Raw genomic sequence first — 19741 nt, forward strand, 5'->3', positions numbered from 1 at the left:
CTTTTAATGGATTCTATTGCACCTGAATAAAGGCTATTAAGGTTTGTTATGTCTGGCTTCAATGTACCTTTACGGCTTCATCTCATACTATTCCCTTTCCCATTTTTCTTGCATTGTAGCGCAATCATATCCCAAACACTTTCCAACATTCCTTTGCTAATGTAATTTCCTATTCCTGCAAAGCCATCATTCTATAATTCTAGTTCCAAATCTTACCCATTATTTAAAGGCTTGCTGAAATGCCAGCTCCACCATTGAGTCTTACATTACATTCTTCCACTCCCCCAGTCACTAATGATTCTTTGTCTTCTTTTGTGCTCCTCTTATAAATTATCTTTGTGTTAGTAATTTATATCTCATCCTATACTAGATTTTGAGATTCTTTTAAGTAAGGATCTTCTTAGATAATATGTTATCTCCCTCAGCACCCAGCCCAGTGCTTTAAACATATTAAGTATTTAACAGATGTTTGTTGAATTGAATGGAATACAATCAGATATTAAAAGGGATCCCCTTCAAGTGAAATAAGCTTTTTGGGGGATATTTATCTTGTTTATTGGGAAGCTCTCATTCCCCACCCAGAGGTTCAATAAGATTCATATCTTCTCACCCTGGAAAGAATAGAATAATCCAGCAATATAAGTAAAAAGGGGGTAAACTCAGCTTTCTGAAATGAATAGATTCTAGCTATCCTCAAAAACAAACACACAAAAAACTAAACACAAAAAAACTCATCCTTTTGGCAAGACCCCTGTCAGATTTTTACAAAGATTGCTTTCCAATTTATAGATTGATTCACAGATTGTTTTAACTAAAAAGGATCTTATGGAGCACATAGGTCAGCTGCTGCACAGAAATGGGGGACACAGGGAAAATTAGTAGCAGAAATGGGGTCCTAATCCATAATTTGTGCTTGGAGATCTCTTCTTCCCATCCCACACCTCGTAGGTGCTACAATGCTACCTCCTTACACACACAGATATTCCCATACAGTCACAATTTTATTAAATAATTTAATTATATATTTCATTCCCCATTCTTATAGGCATTCATTTGTCACATATTGTATTTGAAAATTAGGAGAAATTTTAAAATAAAATGTTTCCTGTTACACCTCCCATATTTGTTTTTTTTTAATTTATAAAAATTGCCTTTGCCTCAACTCACCTGTCCTTTTCTCCCTTCTTCCTCTCCTTCCCTCCCTATATGTTGTAAAAAGGAATTCTTTATTCCTTTTCTCTAATTTAACAGAGAGCCTGGATGTCCTCTTACCATAGATATGTGTAGAGATTAACCAGCCCACAATGAAAGGAAGTAGAAACCAGAAAGACAGGAAGTGAGGATGAACAGAATAAAAGGGGCCAGGGTCAGTTTGTCAGGGGAAGTCACTTGATGACACTTAGGTGTTGGCAGTTGTGGGGAAGTTGGCTGCTGGGAGTGTATTGGGTTGGTGGTTGCCACTTAGTTGCTGGAATATAAAGGGTGAGCCTGAGCTTACTGAGAGGGCTTTAGCCTTTAGAGGGCCTTTTGACTTTTGGTTTGGGCTGTTAGGGTTTTTTCTTTCTTGAACTTTTTGGGAGGTCGTTGGTCTTTGTTGACAAACCTAATTGGGGTTGTACTAAATACTGATTGGGTTGGTTTTGATTGGGTGGATTGTGTTGGAACTTTGTGGGGTAGTTGTTATTAACGGTAGTTATAGGCAGTTATAGGTAAATATAAGCAGTTTTAGATAGTAATTTTAAGTAGTTATATGTAGTTATAGGATAACTAGTAGAGACAATAGGAAATTTCTTTCTCTACTTCTTTCCTATTTCCCTCCTTTACTATAATCATTTTACTATATTCTTTTACCATCTCTATTTTAATAAAACTAAATTGTTAATTGTTAAAAGCTGGTAGATGTTTTCTTTTCTCTGGCTTAAAGGGATAATATTAATTTACAACTCTACTATATTCTCATTAAAACTTAAGTTGCTAAAAGCTGCTCTTATTTTTTCTCAAAACTCCTAATTTTACCCTTACAATATCTATCTCCCTCTCTTCATCTTCCTATTACGAAGTCTATCAGTTCCTTTTGTCCAATTGTTCTGCAGATGCTATATCAATTCTCCTTGAATCCTCTATATGCTTGTTCATTCTCTAAGAGTTTCTTGAATACCCTCTTTTTTGTCAGACTGTACTACTAGATATAAGACAAAAGTATATATAAGATATGGCAGTGAGGTTCAAAGAGCTTACAATTTAGTAAGAGAGCCATAGGTAGCAGTCATATAAAAAGTATATAATCTGGCTCCCACCACTGGAATATGAGTATGTACATTTTTCCAAAACCACCCCTTTTCTCTTTCCCCAGGCTATTTTTTGCTGTTAATCTCAATCCACTGAACATATCTGATGGGGAAAAAAACCAGTGGAAAAGAAATATCTCTCTAGACCAGCATGGCTACTATACATGTAGTTTTAGCTTAGGGGGTAAAAAAAAAAAAAAAAAAAAAAAAAGCCAGAACCAGACCTCCATGTCTTTTCTTTTTCCTAGCTATTGGGAAGCTTATAAGAATTATAATGAAATCTAAAATTTACAACTCTTTCTTTTACTTCTGAAGTCCCTATTCTGAAAGGGAAGAAAATAATTCTTTCCTCTTTAACATTCAGATAGTAGATATTTGTTCATTCTGCCTCTTTATCTCTATACTACAAGCTATTGGTTTTTTTTCCTCTTGTTGCTTTTTGATCATCCACAAATAAAAATATACATAAATTGCAAAATAAGTTATGCCCAGTCATGATTTTATTTTTTTTTAAATCAGTAACTTCTGTCTTTGAATCAAAATACTAAGTATCAGTTCCAAGTCAAAAGAGTCATAAGGGCTAGGCTGTTGGGGTTGTGACTTGCCCAAGGTTACACAGCTAGGAAGTGTCAGATTTGAAGCTAAGACCTCCCATCTCCAGGTCTGGCTCTCTTTCCACTGCCTTACCTAGGCTGTTCCTAGTCATTATTTTAAATCAATAGTAAAACAGCTTTAAAGACAATACGAAAATTGAGAATTATGAGCAGCTTAATAGAGAAACCTTAAAATCAGTTCTGCTATCTACAAGTAGAGGTGAGAGGAGAGTTAATCATTTTACCTTTTTGAAGAATTAACTCCAATCTATTCCAACCATATCTCTTCTCAGTTATTTCGATCAGTAGAAGAAGCAAGCTGTCTCTCTTGAAGAAAGCTCAAGCCACCTCAACATTCCCAGTGTTAGTCTGTATTCAGAACCTCTGCTCAATCATCTCTCTCTCACACTCTCACCCTTCATAACTACCAGTCTTCAATCTGCCATCATAGAGCTGCTGCCTTCTTTATTTTTCTTTCACTTCTCAGGATGTTTCCTTTCCTGGGAAGGAAAAGTTATGCTATCAATATGGAATACAGTTCCCATGAACCCTCATCAGGCTATGCTCTGGAAACCTTAAGCTTGCTTACAAGGACTTAGTTCAACTCAAAAGCCTAGTAATACAGGAAAAGCATAATGAGAGTTCCCAGGATCATATGAGTTAGAACTGAAAGTGACTTTAGAGAAGAGAGAATCATTCCATTTGAGTGTCACTGTTGTCTCTACTAGAAAAGAGCCTTCTCTTAAGCTCTTACACTCTAATAGCATCTTATCTATCATTGTCTACTTCATTTGGGGACAGAAGTCTAGTGGGGAGCTGTGGAGAGGAGGAAGGAAGAAATCGTCTTTTTAGCTAAAATCTGAAAAAATGATTGGGCATCACATGCCTATACTAAATTAGGTTGATGACCTATTTTTAAAGCATACTTTCTTGCTTGGATCAGAGGATCTCTTCCCAGGAAGGAATGGGAACAAACAACTTTTTGAGAAGCCTTCTTATCATTTGTGTCTTTTTGCCCTACGGATGAAAGGGCCCAAAGCTCCTCTTTTTCAAACAGTCAAGTGTATTTGCTTATCAGAAATTGTTATTTCTACTGTAGTGGATATTCCTAAGTGGCAGCTATTAAATTCATTACAATATTGATGTCTAAAGAAGATGTTAGTTTTTTATTTTGTACCTGCTGTCTATCAGTCCCAAATTACATGTAGATATGTTATGTAGATATCTGTTATGTAGGAATTGTTTACACATTTCTTATAACGCCTCTTTTGTACTTCCATGAAAGTCCTAACTCTGAAGCAATCAATTTGCCATGTCCTATTGTTTCTACCTTTGTGGTATCTCTAGTATATCTCTCCTCAGACAATGACACCACCTTTATCACCTTAGGCCTGGACTATTACAATAGGCAGCTGAATAATCTGCCTGTCTCAAAGCTTTTCCCACTCCAATCCATTCTCCTCTCACCTGTCAAATTGATCTTCCTAAAGTGCAAATATGACACGTAAACCCCTCCTCTCCATTTAATGAACTCCAGTAGCTCCCTGTTGCCCTCAAGCTCAAATATAAAATCCATTGTTTGACTTTTAAAGCCCTTCATAACTGGATCCCTTCCTACCTTTTCAGTCTTTTTACTCCTTACTCTCCTCGGTATATTCAATGATCTGGTGACATAGGCCCTCTTGTTATTCCTTTTTTTTTTTTTTAAACCCTTACCTTCCATCTTGGAATCAATAATGTATATTGGCTCCAAGGCAGAAGAATGGTAAGGGCTAGGCAATGGGGGTCAAGTGACTTGCCCAGGATCACACAGCTGGGAAGTGGCTGAGGCCGGGTTTGAACCTAGGACCTCCCGTCTCTAGGCCTGGCTCTCAATCCACTGAGCTACCCAGCTGCCCCCTCTTATTATTTCTTAAGCAAAGAACGCTTATGTCCTGACTCCAAGAAGTTTCAATGATGTCCCCCATACCAAGTCCAAGCTAAAGTCTCACCATCTATAAGAAACCTTTCCTGGATCTCATTAATTTTCATGCCTTCTTCTTATGCTACTATCTCCAGTTTATCCTGTATATATTTTGTTTGTACCTAGGGGTTAGCATGTTTTCTTCCCTATTTGATTTTGAGCTCCTTGAGGGTGAGGGCTATTTTTCTTTTCCTTTCTTTATACCCATATCATACCTAGCCCAGTGCCTAGAATATAGTGGGTATTTAATAAATACTTGTTGATTTGACTTGCTGCCTCATTATAAACTGGAAACCAACCCTAAGTTCACCAAGGTTGTCCCAGCTGAACATAAATTCTGTTAACTCCCTCCAAGCTTGAGAAAAGTTCCAAGGACAGTCATCTGTCAGACCAGCTTATATCATCCCAAGAAGCCAGGCTACTGAATGAAAAGTTTGGCCAGAACAAACCAGAAATAATTTGCCAGGGTTTTGGAGGGATTATGATCTATAAGTAAGAGAGAAAGACCCAACCAATACATATCAGAAATTCTCAGAGTGCTCTTGTGACCCTAAACCTAAGCAGGAGTTTTATTTAAGGCCTCAAGTTTTTAACAAATGTCCAATATCTCTTGCATATTTTTGTATTATGTTCTCATAAAATAATGGAAAGTATATATTGTCAAAATGACTTCCTTAACAGAGTCATTTTACTGCTTTATTGAGATTGTCACCTGATTAATCATATAAACTTCTCCCATAAAAATCCAGCCCTTTTTATAGTTTTTCCTTATCTCATTCAGTTTTATATACTTGCAGTTCATAAATGCCAATCTTGTTATATCTGAAACTGCAATATCCAATCAAATTATCCTCTGATGTATGTCCAAAATGTCCTCAATGATTTTTTGGTCCATATTTTACTATCTTTGCTTCCAATGAAATGATCTGTGAAATCCAGTAATTATATTGTCTCTCTATGCCAGATCATTGAAATATCAATAAAGGGTCAGCATTAAAACAGCAACAAATTAATCAGAAAAGCCAACCTTTAAACACATCCATGGGATGATTTTAACACAAAATAGCCCCCTCATGCCTCTTAATTTTCCTTTCTGCACATTATTGCTGTATCGCATCACGGGATATTAAGCATATTTCAACTCGTGGGACCGACTCAATCATGTTTTTAGAAATTGAAAACAAATGTTGTAACTGGATGAATGATAATATTGAAGTAATAACAATTTCCTAGTAGGCGTGCTTGGTTAATGACTTGCATAGGCTTTCAGCTTGTAAACACTGGAATGTCTATCACTAACTGAAATTGGATTTTTTTTAACCGTAAAGTTTGGCAGTAATTTGGTTTGATACTGATGAGCCAAAGAAGTCATAACCAATGGAAAGTTCATTAGTGGTCTGATTCTCATTAACTGAATCACTGTCTTCCATGGAAGGTAACTTTAAAAGTTGATTTTTTTTCCTTCAGGGGATAATGGGAACCATCTTCTTGTAGCACTTAATTTGAAAATGCTTCCTTCTTCTCCTTTGCCTGGGCATTTTGTAATATAATAAATGAATTGAACCATGATGGACTCAGCCTCAAGCAGAGGGGTTATGCACTCCCTTTTGTGGAAGATGTTTAGAAAATCTGTCTCAGGGTCTGGCAACCTCTGCAACAGAAAAGAGATAAAATGTAGGAGTTTATCATTTGCCCTTTTCTTATCATGTTTGGGGTTTGAAGGCTGCTGAAATGGTGAAAAACAAACTGCATGAACATGGTTCTGTCACTATCATCCATACGTGAAGCTTAGTTCTTTAAGATCAAAGAAAAATGTATTTGGTTTAGACCTCTAATCCTTCATTTTGAAAAACAGAATATTTAGATACTGATGAGTGGAGGAAAAGAAACTAGGGGCTGCTCTGGGAACCTAAGACTCAGACAAAAGGAGACTAACAATTCACAAGATCTTAAATGTTCAGAGTTCAATTCCTTTGCAAATAATAGTAACTAATATTACTTTTTGTAATTGTAGTAAAGCCTAAATGTCAATTAGTTATGTCGTATCTTATTTTAAGGAATCCCTTTGTCTTTGACTTGGTATAGTAAAGATAGAGCATAAAGGTCTACCCTTTCTGGGTTTTGAGAGAAGAGTTCTCCTTATGTCATTGAGTTATTTAGTAAAAAGATTTTAAAGCATGTTTTTGTTGTTTTATTTTAAAAGTCCATGAAATAATTATTTGTCTTTTTCTATATTACTGTTTTGGGGAAATTTAAATTAAGTAAAATTTAAAAAATTAAAAGTTATGAGACATACAGTTTCAGAGTTTAAGCTTCAAACCTAGCATTTGAAAATTCACCTTTCCTGCTGCCTTGCCATATTTTGTCCTCAAGCTTTCTGAGTCTTTTAATTAAGACTCTCAATTCTTACCGCCTTTTATAGATAAGGAAACATAGAAGGTAAGTGACTCATCCAAGGTCACACAATCAGCTAGTTACATGAATGGACAAAACAGATTATTGAATTTCATTTTCCTATTTCTTCCCACTTATAGCCAGACCAATCCCAAGGGCATAAGAACAATTAATGTTACTTAGTTTTCAGCAGTAAGCCCATTACCTATTCCCCACTAAAGAAAAAAAAAAAAAGAATAAAACTGGATTAGACAAAGGACCACAAAGGAGTGCTATTTCAGGTTTCCTTGGACTGACAAATTTTTCCTTTTGTTTCTAGTCTTTCTCATTTGATTTTTCTCTTTGCTTTGATTCTTGTGTTAATCCTAGCATTAGAAGTAATTTTTCTTTACCATCTTTTAGAGTGGAAATGTGTTAATGTAATGCATTTCATCTTGTTATAAGTAGTTTCTTTTATAATTCTTGATATTTTTTATTATTTCTATACTCCAGAAAGAATACTGAATTACTAAATAGTCCTCTATACAAGTGGTGTCAAACTCAATTATCCATACATGAAAATCCTTGGGAGCTACATATTAACTTATTTTCAAAATGTAGTGTTATCCATATTTTATGATATTTTTATTTTTATAAATATTCTCCAATTACATTTTAATCTTGTTCTGGGTTCATGATGCAATGTCTGACAGCTCTCCCCCGTACTACATCAAATACTGAATGGTCCCTGAGGTTTATTTCTAGATGCTTTTATGAGAACTTTGGCTACCACGATGGGATTAAATACTCAATTTTTAGCAAATCAGTGTCTATACTTAGTCCTTTAGACAAGAAATAAAAAAGACAACTACATATTTCTATACTTCAAAAATACCTTTGATTTCTTCATCATTGAATCCTACCTGTCCAATAACCTTAGGATATGGTTTGATGAGTTTACCACGGTACAAAATCCATTACCTGCTGGCCATCCTCTGGTAATTAGCTTCTCTGACCTTACCTCGTCTTGTGCTTGGACTACTCATTGGTGATCTATTACATAAAACCTTTCCTAGTTTGCAGAATCTTTCAGAGCTTTGGATCTGCTGGCAAAATCTTTGAGAATTTAAAGTTGCCTTCACATTAGTTAACCTTCAGAATTATTGCAAGAAAAGTCTTGGTCAGGCTATTTTCTTGGGTAGTTTAGATTCAAAATTGGAGTGAAATGATACATATGGCATACGTAGTAGTTAACAAAGGGACCTTTACTGATATGTAGCATAGAGTACCAATGAATACATTTAGAAAGGACACTATTTTGATTTAACTGAACATAGTTCCCCTGGCTTTCCATTGCCCATGGTGGTCTACTGGTCAAGAATCAGGGCCCATCTGCAATTTCTTATGGTTTTTTGTGCTCACGTGATTAGAGAGCTATGTCAATAGTCTAAATCTTAGTCCCCTGAGCCAGTGCCATCTTAGGAACAATTTTAATACTTTTTAAGAAAAAACTAGCACATCCTGCATGGAATAGGAGCTTAAGATATTGTCCCTACCATAGGCAAATAATGAATAGTAGACAAGTCTTCAGGTCAGCAAAATTCCAAACTAATTCACCACAGTTGTTTTATTTTTATTTTTATTTATTTATTTATTTTTTTTAACCCTTGTACTTCGGTGTATTGTCTCATAGGTAGAAGATTGGTAAGGGTGGGCAATGGGGGTCAAGTGACTTGCCCAGGGTCACACAGCTGGGAAGTGGCTGAGGCCGGGTTTGAACCTAGGACCTCCTGTCTCTAGGCCTGACTCTCACTCCACTGAGCTACCCAGCTGCCCCACCACAGTTGTTTTAATGCAACAAAATGCTGAAATGCAAGTTCCTTGAGGGCAAGAGCAACTTTTCTTTTTTTTTTTCTTTTGTTTTGTAGCTAGTAGAAACTTACTAAATGTTTGTTGCAATGAGTTTTATTAGCACCATATGGCTTATTCAATAAAGGAAACTTTCCAATAGGAAGTATTCTTTCAGCCCGTTTCAGTCACATGACATTGAAGATTACTTGTGTTGTTTGATATTACACTAGACGTTGCTATTTCTTGAATTAGTTACCTATAGAACTTGGGCTTCAGTGGATTGAGAGCCAGGCCTAGAGATGGGAGGTCCTAGGTTCAAATCTGATCTCAGACACTTCCTGACTGTGAGATCCTGGGCAAGTCACTTGACCCCCATTGCCTACCCTTACCACTCTTCTGTCTTGGATCCAATACACAGTACTGACTCCAAGATAGACGGTAAGGGTTTAAAAAAAAAAAAAAAAAGAACTTGAGCTTATCAAACACATTTAGTTGACTAGTTCTAGCATATTCTAAATTGTTTGATCTCATAGCCAAAGAAAGTTTTAAAATTGGAATTTATTACCAAGAGAGACAATAAGAGACTTCAGTGTGATGACCATTTAGAGGTCTGTACAAAATACAGTTTATATCTTGGTCATCTAAAATAAAAAAATCTACCAAAAGTCATTTAAAGAAATCCACATAGTTTGGTCGTGGAAGTAAGAAACCCTGGTTTCAAATATCACCACTTAGCTTGAGCTTCAGTTGCCTCTTTTGCAAAATAAAAATAAAATACCTCATATGTCTCCTCAAAGGAACATCAAAGCAGCAGGTAGAAGCTGGGTGGTATCATGTAACATTTCATTAAAGGAGATATTTTGGCAAGAAGTATCAAGAAGATAAAAGGAAAATATATGTTCAGCACTTCTGGTATAATTAATATTGTTAATAAGTGTCATGAGGATAATAATAACTCACATGTATTTTGTGCTTTAAGATTTACAAAATATATTACATGCATCAAATAACTTGATATGTGCAACCTTTAAAAGTTGATGCTATTATCTTCATTTTACTAATGAGGAAATTGAAGCTCAGAGAGATTAAGGGAGTTGCATAGAAATATCAAGTAGTGTTTGAGGCAGGATTTAAAACCATACTTTCCTCACGCTAAGACCAATATACTTTTTGATATGCCATGTTGTCTGTCAAGGGAAGTCATCTATTTAAAATGCTTAGCAATCGTCATTATCCTTTAATGGACCTAGAGCAGGGGTCAGCAACATATGGCTCTCGAGCCATAACTGGCTCTTTTGAGGGCCAGATATGGCTCTTTCTGCAGGAGCCATAAAGTCAATTTTTTTTCAGGCGCTGTTACAGGAGCGCACTGTGAGCACTGTACGGCTCTCACAAAATTACATTTTAAAAAATGTGGTGTTTATGGCTCTCACAGCCAAAAAGCTTGCCGACCCCTGACCTAGAGTGTCTTGGTATATTTAAGTTTATACATGCATATATGTATGTATGTGTGTATATATGTATATGCATATACAGAAGTATATGTAGTTTTATAAAAATAGATATACCTTACTATATGCATAGAAAGAAGAATGGAAGGAAGGAAGGAAGAAAGGAAGGGAGGGAGGAAAGAAAGAAAAAAGGATAGAAGGAAGGAAAGAAGGAAGGAAAGAAGTTTATAAGTTCACATTGCAACATAAGTGATAAATTGCAGAATTACAGTATAATTATAAATGCCCGTGTACTTTACGATCTTTATAAAGTGTTATGCAAATATGAAGCATGTCATTATTACCTGAAAACTAAGGGACAAATGTATTTTTTCCTAGTATCTCACACATCATGCAGATCAACCAAGGAAATTTGTTTTTCCATTATATAAACCACCTAACAATCTTATTCAGTTCAGTAAAATTTTTTCTTTTCAAAACTAGGAATACTCTCTAGTTTTATGCTTTGCTGACTTTCCCAACCACTTTTGAATATATTTTCAACAAATGGAAAATTACCTAACAGTTTATCAGTAATGACATTTAAGGAACTGCCCAAAGCATTTTTGGTAACAAAGAGTAAAGTTAAAATTTCTCAAGCAGAGTTCTTGAATTTCACTTGGAATTATGAAGTATATTCAGCTGTGTTCTCCCAAAAATGGGTGAGGAAAAAAACAGGAAACGTCTCCCTATTCTTTCATGATTGCATAACTTGCTTCTATTAAGTATTGCTCTTCTTCAGTTTTACCATATGGTAAAAAGTTTAAATCTTCTTTGTGGCTACACATATTACAATAATTAAGATGCTAATCTATTTATTATAAGTCAAAACTAGGCCTTTTCCCACTATTGAGCTTTCAGACCTACCTTCCTGAAGTTTTACTACATGTACTCTTTCCCAATGCGAAAATTTGTTTGCAATTCTTTTTAACTAAAATGGTCTGAAATGTTTTCCAAAATGAGCCTTGATTAGAGTTTCTCAAGTTCCTTATCCAATCTGCAAATATAAACATCACTATGGACAATACATACTGAATTTTATAGTAGTTAAGTAAAGCATTCTATAAAGGTTTTGCTCAAAGAACTCATTATTTATGAAGGATTTTTATAGGTTGCTTTGGCCAGAAGTACTTATTCTCTGGGAGGAGCCCCTTCACACTTAGGTATATTGGTCAGCAGAAAGCTGTATTTAATTCCTCTTTACTCTTACTGCTTTTGAACTTTGTACATACAGACCACAAAAAGTTTGGAGACTTTTTAAACAGATAATTGAGTAGAATTATTGGGTACCAAAGGTAAATCAACATGATTCTACTTCTGAAAGTGTTTTCCAACTGCTCCATTGATTTTTTTTGTTTGAGATTTTTTTTTTCTTTCCTTCTCTTAACAGTGCGGGAGTCGGCAGAACTGGCTGTTTCATCGTGATAGATGCCATGTTAGAGAGAATAAAGCATGAAAAAACTGTAGACATTTATGGTCACGTAACTTTAATGAGAGCCCAGAGGAATTATATGGTTCAAACGGAGGACCAATACATCTTTATCCATGATGCACTGTTAGAGGCAGTGACATGTGGAAATACCGAAGTGCCAGCTAGAAACTTGTATGCATATATTCAGAAGCTGACACAAATAGAGACAGGAGAGAATGTCACAGGAATGGAACTGGAATTTAAGGTATAGTGTTATACATGACCTACTAGCCTGAATAACTGTTTAATATTACCTTTAAGTTGTAGTTAAAGAGATATTTTTTACCCAAGCTAAGAAGCAAGATATACAAAAAGAATATATGTTAATTTGGCATATACATATTCAGAAGTAGATAAAGTTTTGTAAATATAAATTGTGATGCAGAGGTGCAATCAACCCTGCAAAAGGCTAACTGCAGAATTTCTGGCAGTTGAGAGGGTTTAGAACCCTAACTAGGTGCAGTTGATCCAGGAGTCTCAGTCAGAGCAGAAGGGTAAACTGAGCTCGGTCTTTGGGCTGAAACCCAAAATATACCTTACTATATGGGTATAAAGGAATGTGTGACTTGTTGAGATTTTTTTTTCTCTTGCTTCCACCCACCCATAATTTATTCCTTCAGACAATAGGTTGATCTTTTTTTTTTCTTTTTCTTTTTCTTTTTTTGGTAACTTACTTTAAATTGAGAACTCAGAGCTCAAGAATCATCATAGTTAAAAATTCATCTAGTTTTAGGGATTCGTCATCTCTGTATAAATGAAATGTAATGTGGTCTGAACAAATAGGTAATCTAAAGTAGAAAGAAGGCTTAACTTTTCCAAAATGAAATCTTGGGTTCGTGACAGTCAAATTGCATGTGAGAATTGTTTGAGTCACATTTTCCTTGTTCTCTCTTCAACAGCGTCTAGCTAGCTCTAAAGCTCACACTTCGAGATTCATCAGTGCCAATCTTCCATGTAATAAATTCAAAAATCGCCTTGTTAATATTATGCCATATGAATCCACAAGGGTATGCCTGCAGCCAATCCGAGGGGTGGAAGGATCTGATTACATCAATGCCAGCTTTATTGATGGATACAGGTACTTACTGTTACTCTCTTGATGCATTGAAGCTTTTGACATTTGCATGTGCCCTAGTTTCATAGCTGTGATAAATTTAAAGAAGTAGCAGCACCACATTATTTCTGCTAAGGTCAGCATCCCATTTCTAGAGACCAGTTTTTCATTGACTTAACAAAGTTAGGAAGAATGCAACCATGGATTTTTATTTCTAGCCTCCCACTGCCTCTTTGCTGAAGCTTATAAAAGGGATTAATAAAGAAGCTGTTTGGTACTATAATTCATAAACTTAATAGATTGTATGACAGTCATTTCTAGACACGAAGCAGCACAACTAAGTGTTTCTTAAGTGCTTTGTATGACACACAAAATTGAGCTATTAGAGTTGCATTAAAATTTAAATAATAATGATAAAGACATACATCATAATATTAACAAAGCAATTTTCTTTGCAAAGTACTAAAAATTAAAACAGCTATTGTTTGATTAAACAATTTTAATAGGAATTTAATGTGTTTGCCATTAATATGTCTTTCGTTTTTATTATAAGCAGGTTTCAGAATAGTGTTTACATACAAAAAGTGAGCTTTTATATGTTCTTTTATGTTTTAAGCACCTTTTATCATTCCTTTTTTTAAAATGTAGGCAACAAAAAGCCTACATAGCAACACAGGGACCCTTGGCAGAGACAACCGAAGATTTCTGGCGGATGCTGTGGGAACACAACTCCACAATTGTTGTGATGCTCACCAAACTCCGAGAAATGGGCAGAGTAAGTACATTACATGTGAAGATGTGTTCCTTCAAAAGTATACTACCACTTTATGGTAAGAAGTTGAGATCTAAACAGAGCAATCTGACTGACTAGCTTGCCTTCCTTTTTTGTTTTTCTCCACTTTAGTCACATAAGAGGGGCCTCTATTGTATTTGAGGCACTATGTTGTTTAGTCAAAAAAGCAGGGACAGCTGGGTAGCTCAGTGGATTGAGAGCCAGGTCTAGAGACGGGAGGTCCTAGGTTAAAATCCGGCCTCAGACACTTCCCAGCTGTGTGACCCTGGGCAAGTCACTTGACCCCCATTGCCTACCCTTACCAATCTTCCACCTATAAGTCAATACACAGAAGTTAAGGGTTTAAAATTTAAAAAAAAAGTAAAAAAAAAAGCAATGGCTTTTAAATCCAGAGATTTAAGATTCGAAGCCTTGTTTTTCTACTTACTTGCTTTATGGCCTTTGCAAATCTTGTCCTCTTCTCTGGACTTCACCTTCGACATCTATACAAAGAAGAGTTTATGCTAGATTATATTTGATGTCCCATATATTGCTTGTTCTTTTGAAAAATAGGATGCTCTAAAACCCAAATAGGGCATTTAATTGTGTGGATTTCTCATTGACAAAGTCATATGATTTCCTTAGTGTTTGATTTCCATTAGAACAGAACTACAGAAACAAATTATTAGTAGATCAGTGGACTCTTTTCTCCCCTTGTTCTCACATCCCTTTTGTGATTATTAACTTGGCCTTTGGACAAACAGAGGGTATTTGGTTCTTTTAAATAATATAAAGTACCCAATGCCTGGCACATAGTAATTGTTATATTTATGGTATATATAAAAGGTGAGTAATACTTATTCTTTTCCCCACCTTAGGGTTCATTTGATTTGAGCTGTTAACCCAAGCTGACCATTGGAGGTGTTCAGTACAATTTGACAGTCATTTGCCAGTCCTCTATTAGGTTCTTAGGATAAAAATATAAAAAAGGAAATAGCTCTTGTCTTCAAGGAGCGATTATTCCATGGGAAGATAATGAATAGCTCATGTAAAAAGTGATACTGGAGCTGAGCATTGAAGGGAACTTGTTCTTCTAAATATTGTCAAGGGATTAATCGCATTGTCTTAAAAATCACGTTTGTTTGTTCTCTACCCCAACAAATTATCCTTATGAATGAATGGAAGTATTTTCTTTTCCACTATACCTGACCCATGTCTCCACACTCTGAATTTGCTTTAATAAAGTAGGATTATAAAAATATCTTTCAGTGAACTATTGAATAAATTTTACCTGTGATATCTTTATTTTAGGAAAAATGTCACCAGTATTGGCCTGCCGAACGTTCAGCAAGGTATCAGTACTTTGTGGTAGATCCAATGGCTGAGTATAATATGCCACAGTATATCCTAAGGGAATTCAAGGTCACAGATGCCAGGGTAAGCTAACAGGATTTCACCTACTTATCTTTCCCCTTTTCTCTTCCCTTTTCTTCCCTTCTTCTCCCTTCCCTTCACTTCCCTACCCTTCCTTCTTCTTTCCCTCCCTCAGTCCCTCCCTTGGTCCCTTCCTTCCTTCCTTCCTCCCTTCCTTCCTTTCTCTCTTCCTTCCTTCCTCCCTTCCTTCCTTTCTTTCTTCCTCTGTTTCTTCTTTCCTTCCTTCCTTTCTTTCTTCCTTCCTTTCCTGCTTCCTTCCTTCCTTCCTCCCTCTTTTTTTTTTTTTAATAGTAACTCATTCTCTCTTTGGCAAATCCCCCACAAAAACCAGGGGTTGGCTTAAATTCAAACTTAACATCTGGCAGCACAAGTTTGGGATTGCACTTTAAAAGTGTTTATGCTGGAAAACATTTACTGATTGGAAGGTTGTACTTCCATTCACCTTCTCTTGCTCTCTTTGGAGCTTTCTTTGGCTTTTTCATCACTTACGGCTGTAAATATGTTGTTGTTTTGCAAAACCCTGTAGGTCATGTGAGCAGGAAGGTTAATTTGGTCTGATTTTAAAACTGCAGAGCAAATAGCATTCTTTTTAAAAGCTGACAGGCTTTGCACATTTTAATTTGCTCCCTGGCATGGTTTATTCCTTTGTGCTCTAATGTGTCTGTCCACAAGAGTTACGCATCCATGCATGACCCTTGCTGGCTAATTTTCATTTTGCATTTCTTATCTAAAGCTGATTCTTAAAGTCTATTTTCTTGTGAGATATTCTATCCAACCACTTCCAAATCATGATTTCCAACCAGCATCATGGGGTACCAGAATCACTCCAAAGCTTTACTGTGTCTTTGTAATTGTTATAGTAAGATGGGGAACTAAAACACCAGGGTAGAATGCTTTATTTAACTTTTTTTTTTCCTGGAAAGCAAATCTCTCAACCAATAATCATGTTAGAAGATTATCTCCTAATCCCCAAACCTGGCTCTGAGTTTGACCCAAAGGTTTTGTTTTTTGCTTTTATTTTTGTTTTTGAGACTAGAACTTTCTATGCAGGCAGGCGGTGCAATGCCATTCAGAGTTCCTGTACTATTTCTGATTGACAAGGAATCTTTGACCTGCTCCATTTCAGACTTGGGCCAGTTCTCTACTCAGGCAGCTTTTGATCACCCTATTTCCACCCATACTGATGCCAGACTTAGTGCAGACAACCAATTGGCTTTATCCCTCCTGCAGTCCAAAATACTCACAATAAAATATCAACTTCAGCTCTACCTTAGTAGCATGCCTTACCAGTGTTGTAATAACATGACCTGAGGAATTAAGATATATATATATACATATATATATTTTTTTAATGTTGAGTAGTTTTGTTGGCCTAAGTTAACAAGATCATTGAGACAGAAAATTTAAAGTCTGAAATTGACTGAATTTGAACCAGCTACTGCATCTCCTTTAGTTTGAGACATACTATCTTTGCAATGGAAGAATCACCAAACTTGAATTCAGAACACCTGGGTTTGATTAACACTTTTGCCAACACCTATGTGACTATAGACAGCTCATTTAACTTCTCTATTCTTCATTTCTCTATCAGTAAAATGTGGATGAGAACATTTAAGCTATCTGTCCAACAGGTGTTTTGTGGGGATTAAATGATATGTTTATATACAAGAGGACATGTATATATATTATTTATGTGTATATGCAAACTTTAAATACATAAAAGTGCTCACCACTAATATCCTTATCATTGCCCAAAGCCTTAATAATCCCTCAACACAATTATAAAATTTTCATTTTCCCTTTCAAAATTAGAAAATATGCTTATTTTAAAAGTTATTTAGTTACGGAATATATTTGAAAGGGCTAACCAACAAAAGAATCTGAGTCAGAGCCCCAAACATCAACAATATTTTTCCATTCCCCTCGCAAGCAGATCTGTTCATGGTCAAAGCAAACCCAGATGAAATCAGTAAAAACAGATTGAATCAAAATTTCTTCACATGTTGAAAAAGACTCCTGGGATTTTACAACTTTCATAGGTGCTTCAGCACTCCCTGGTTTTCCTCCTGCTGTTTCTAATCTGAATTTCCCCATATAGAAAGCTAGCTCAAAGGGTTCAACATTATTAAACAGTAAAACTTTAAATGGAGTCAGTCGTGTTATTTCTGCCCCATACTCTAAAGCTTGGCTCATATGGTTCCTCTAGCCATTAGTAGCAACAGTAGTCAGAAACTAAATGCCTGCGATGTCCAAGGGAGAACAAATAACACCGCATATTACCTAGCCTCCTTTCTTGTGCTTTCAAACCCTCTTGTAAATTTAATGTTGGATCAAAAGAACCAAGGCATTGGTTTCTCTCGAAACAATGAAGGGAAAATTGAGCTTAGTTACCTATTTTTCAGCTTTGTTACCTAGCTGATTGAGCCTCCCTAATCACTCAAGGCAGCTACTGAGCCATGCATGACACCAGATTCCTTTGGAAATGGTCAGCTTTGCTCATCCATTATCATCTCTCTTCAAGGTGCTCTCCTTACACTGAGGCCAAAGGAGAATGTTCAGCTCCACTGCATCTGTCCTACTTCCCTGGAAATCTACACATACCTGGGCCTTGAAATTAGGATGGTCCTCGCAAATCATTCATTTGCACAGATTTCAAAAAAGCATTTTCTCCCCTCCTATGCCCCAAACAGTCATTATGAGAGGACAACAAACACATTTCTTATTCCTTCCTATGCAAAGGTAGATAGATTTCTTGAGAAGTAGTCAGTCCTCTTACCTTCTCTTGAATGTTTGAAGGCAGTAGCTTAAAAAAAGGAAAGGGAAAAAAAAGGAAAATCTCCAGAAGGAAACAGTGGAGACCTTTTTGCTTATCTTTTAAAGTGACCTATATTTCAAATGTCGGAGCAATCATGCTTAATCATTTTGGAGAAGAAAGAATCCTTTTGCCTCTAGCTTTCGTTCTTCCTTCCTTTGTTTGTTTGTTTGACTGTTTTCTTCCACATTCTTTAACCAGGGGAGCATTGGGTGATTCATGAGGTCAGCCCTACAGAAGTCCATTTTCAGGACAGGGTATTTAGTTGCTAATGCTTTCTTTTCTCTCCTTGAAAGATGCCTCACTTCCCACCTAAGGGCACAGTGACGTAGCATATGCTGTTTACTTTGCCATGGCTGGAAACAGGATGCCTTCAAGATGTGGGGGGTGTCCAGGAGGCATGAAGGTTAATAGCATCTACTCAGTTTGTGTCAGATCCTTTAAATGTTACCATTTGCAGTTTGACAATACTAGAAAATGAGCAAGCCCATCTTTGGGGGGCTTATGGTGACATCAACCTAATCTTTGGTCTGGGTTATGCATCCTTCTGGCTACAACTCTATAAGAGACCTGGACTCTGCATGTGGGTTTTGACTTTTTTTTAACAGGCCATGTGCTTGGGGAAATATGGATACATATTTTGCTTCAGAAAGAGCACATTGTACCTATATAGCCAAAAAGCCTACTGACCTCGGTTAGAAAAGGAAAGTCATAAAGCTGAATAAAAACATCCTTGTTTAATGGGAATTTAACATATGTAAACCAGAAGTGATAATGGTTAACAAAATTCCATCCTTAATTATGTGAACTGAGTATATATGTCATTGCTTGTTTGAGCAAAAGTTCAAATTCACCAGGAATTGTGATTAGATGCCTCTTATTGAATTTGATCCTAACTCTCTCTTTCTCCTCCCACCTCTTGTCCTTTATGGAATAATTAACCTTTCGTGACTGCTGTTGCGGCATGGAATCATCTCGGACCCTTCTTCTGGCATATGATCCCTCTAAAGGACGGTCAGTCCCGAACAGTGAGGCAGTTTCAGTTCACTGACTGGCCAGAGCAAGGAGTGCCAAAATCTGGAGAGGGGTTTATTGATTTCATTGGCCAAGTACATAAAACAAAAGAGCAGTTTGGGCAAGACGGGCCTATCTCAGTCCACTGCAGGTAAGTTGAGAAGCAGGGACCAATTAATTTTCTTTTTTATGATCAAAGGCATGATTACCTTTGAAAATAAGTCTCTGTGTGAATATTGGACAGATGGCTGTAGTAAATTTACAATTAAGCTCTTGAAAATGTATTATATAAGTAAAGGCAATATCCTATTCCTCTATCTTCTAGTGAAATGGGAAGATTCCTAAGGAGTACTTTTTTTCATCTAAGAATATGACTAGAACAGAGATTTGAATTAGATTTTTCTTTGAAAACTCTACTGGTTTTATACTTTGAGATTTTTTTTCCAATTCATATAATTAGTCACATATTTCTTCATGCTAATATGGTACCACTAACAAATATGTTTTAGGAGTACTCATAAAAAGCAGTCCCTCCACAATTGTCACTGTGTTTCTTGCTCATTAATGGGCTGGTTATACAGTTTATATATATACATATATATATATATATATATATACATATATAT

General features: G+C 36.1%; 1 protein-coding gene across 1 annotated transcript in view; it reads left to right on the forward strand.

Moving 5' to 3' along the window:
- The window catches only part of PTPRD (protein tyrosine phosphatase receptor type D), a 610060-nt gene that overhangs the window by 580623 nt on the left and 9696 nt on the right, over nucleotides 1–19741 (forward strand). The window contains exons 32-36 of the mRNA XM_044656609.1: nucleotides 11949–12234; nucleotides 12929–13107; nucleotides 13732–13858; nucleotides 15167–15292; nucleotides 19112–19266. Coding sequence (XP_044512544.1) covers nucleotides 11949–12234; nucleotides 12929–13107; nucleotides 13732–13858; nucleotides 15167–15292; nucleotides 19112–19266 — 873 coding nt within the window. The remainder of the gene's footprint in view (nucleotides 1–11948; nucleotides 12235–12928; nucleotides 13108–13731; nucleotides 13859–15166; nucleotides 15293–19111; nucleotides 19267–19741) is intronic.

Source organism: Gracilinanus agilis, chromosome 1 (genome assembly GCF_016433145.1).
Source record: "Gracilinanus agilis isolate LMUSP501 chromosome 1, AgileGrace, whole genome shotgun sequence".
NCBI lineage: Eukaryota > Metazoa > Chordata > Mammalia > Didelphimorphia > Didelphidae > Gracilinanus > Gracilinanus agilis.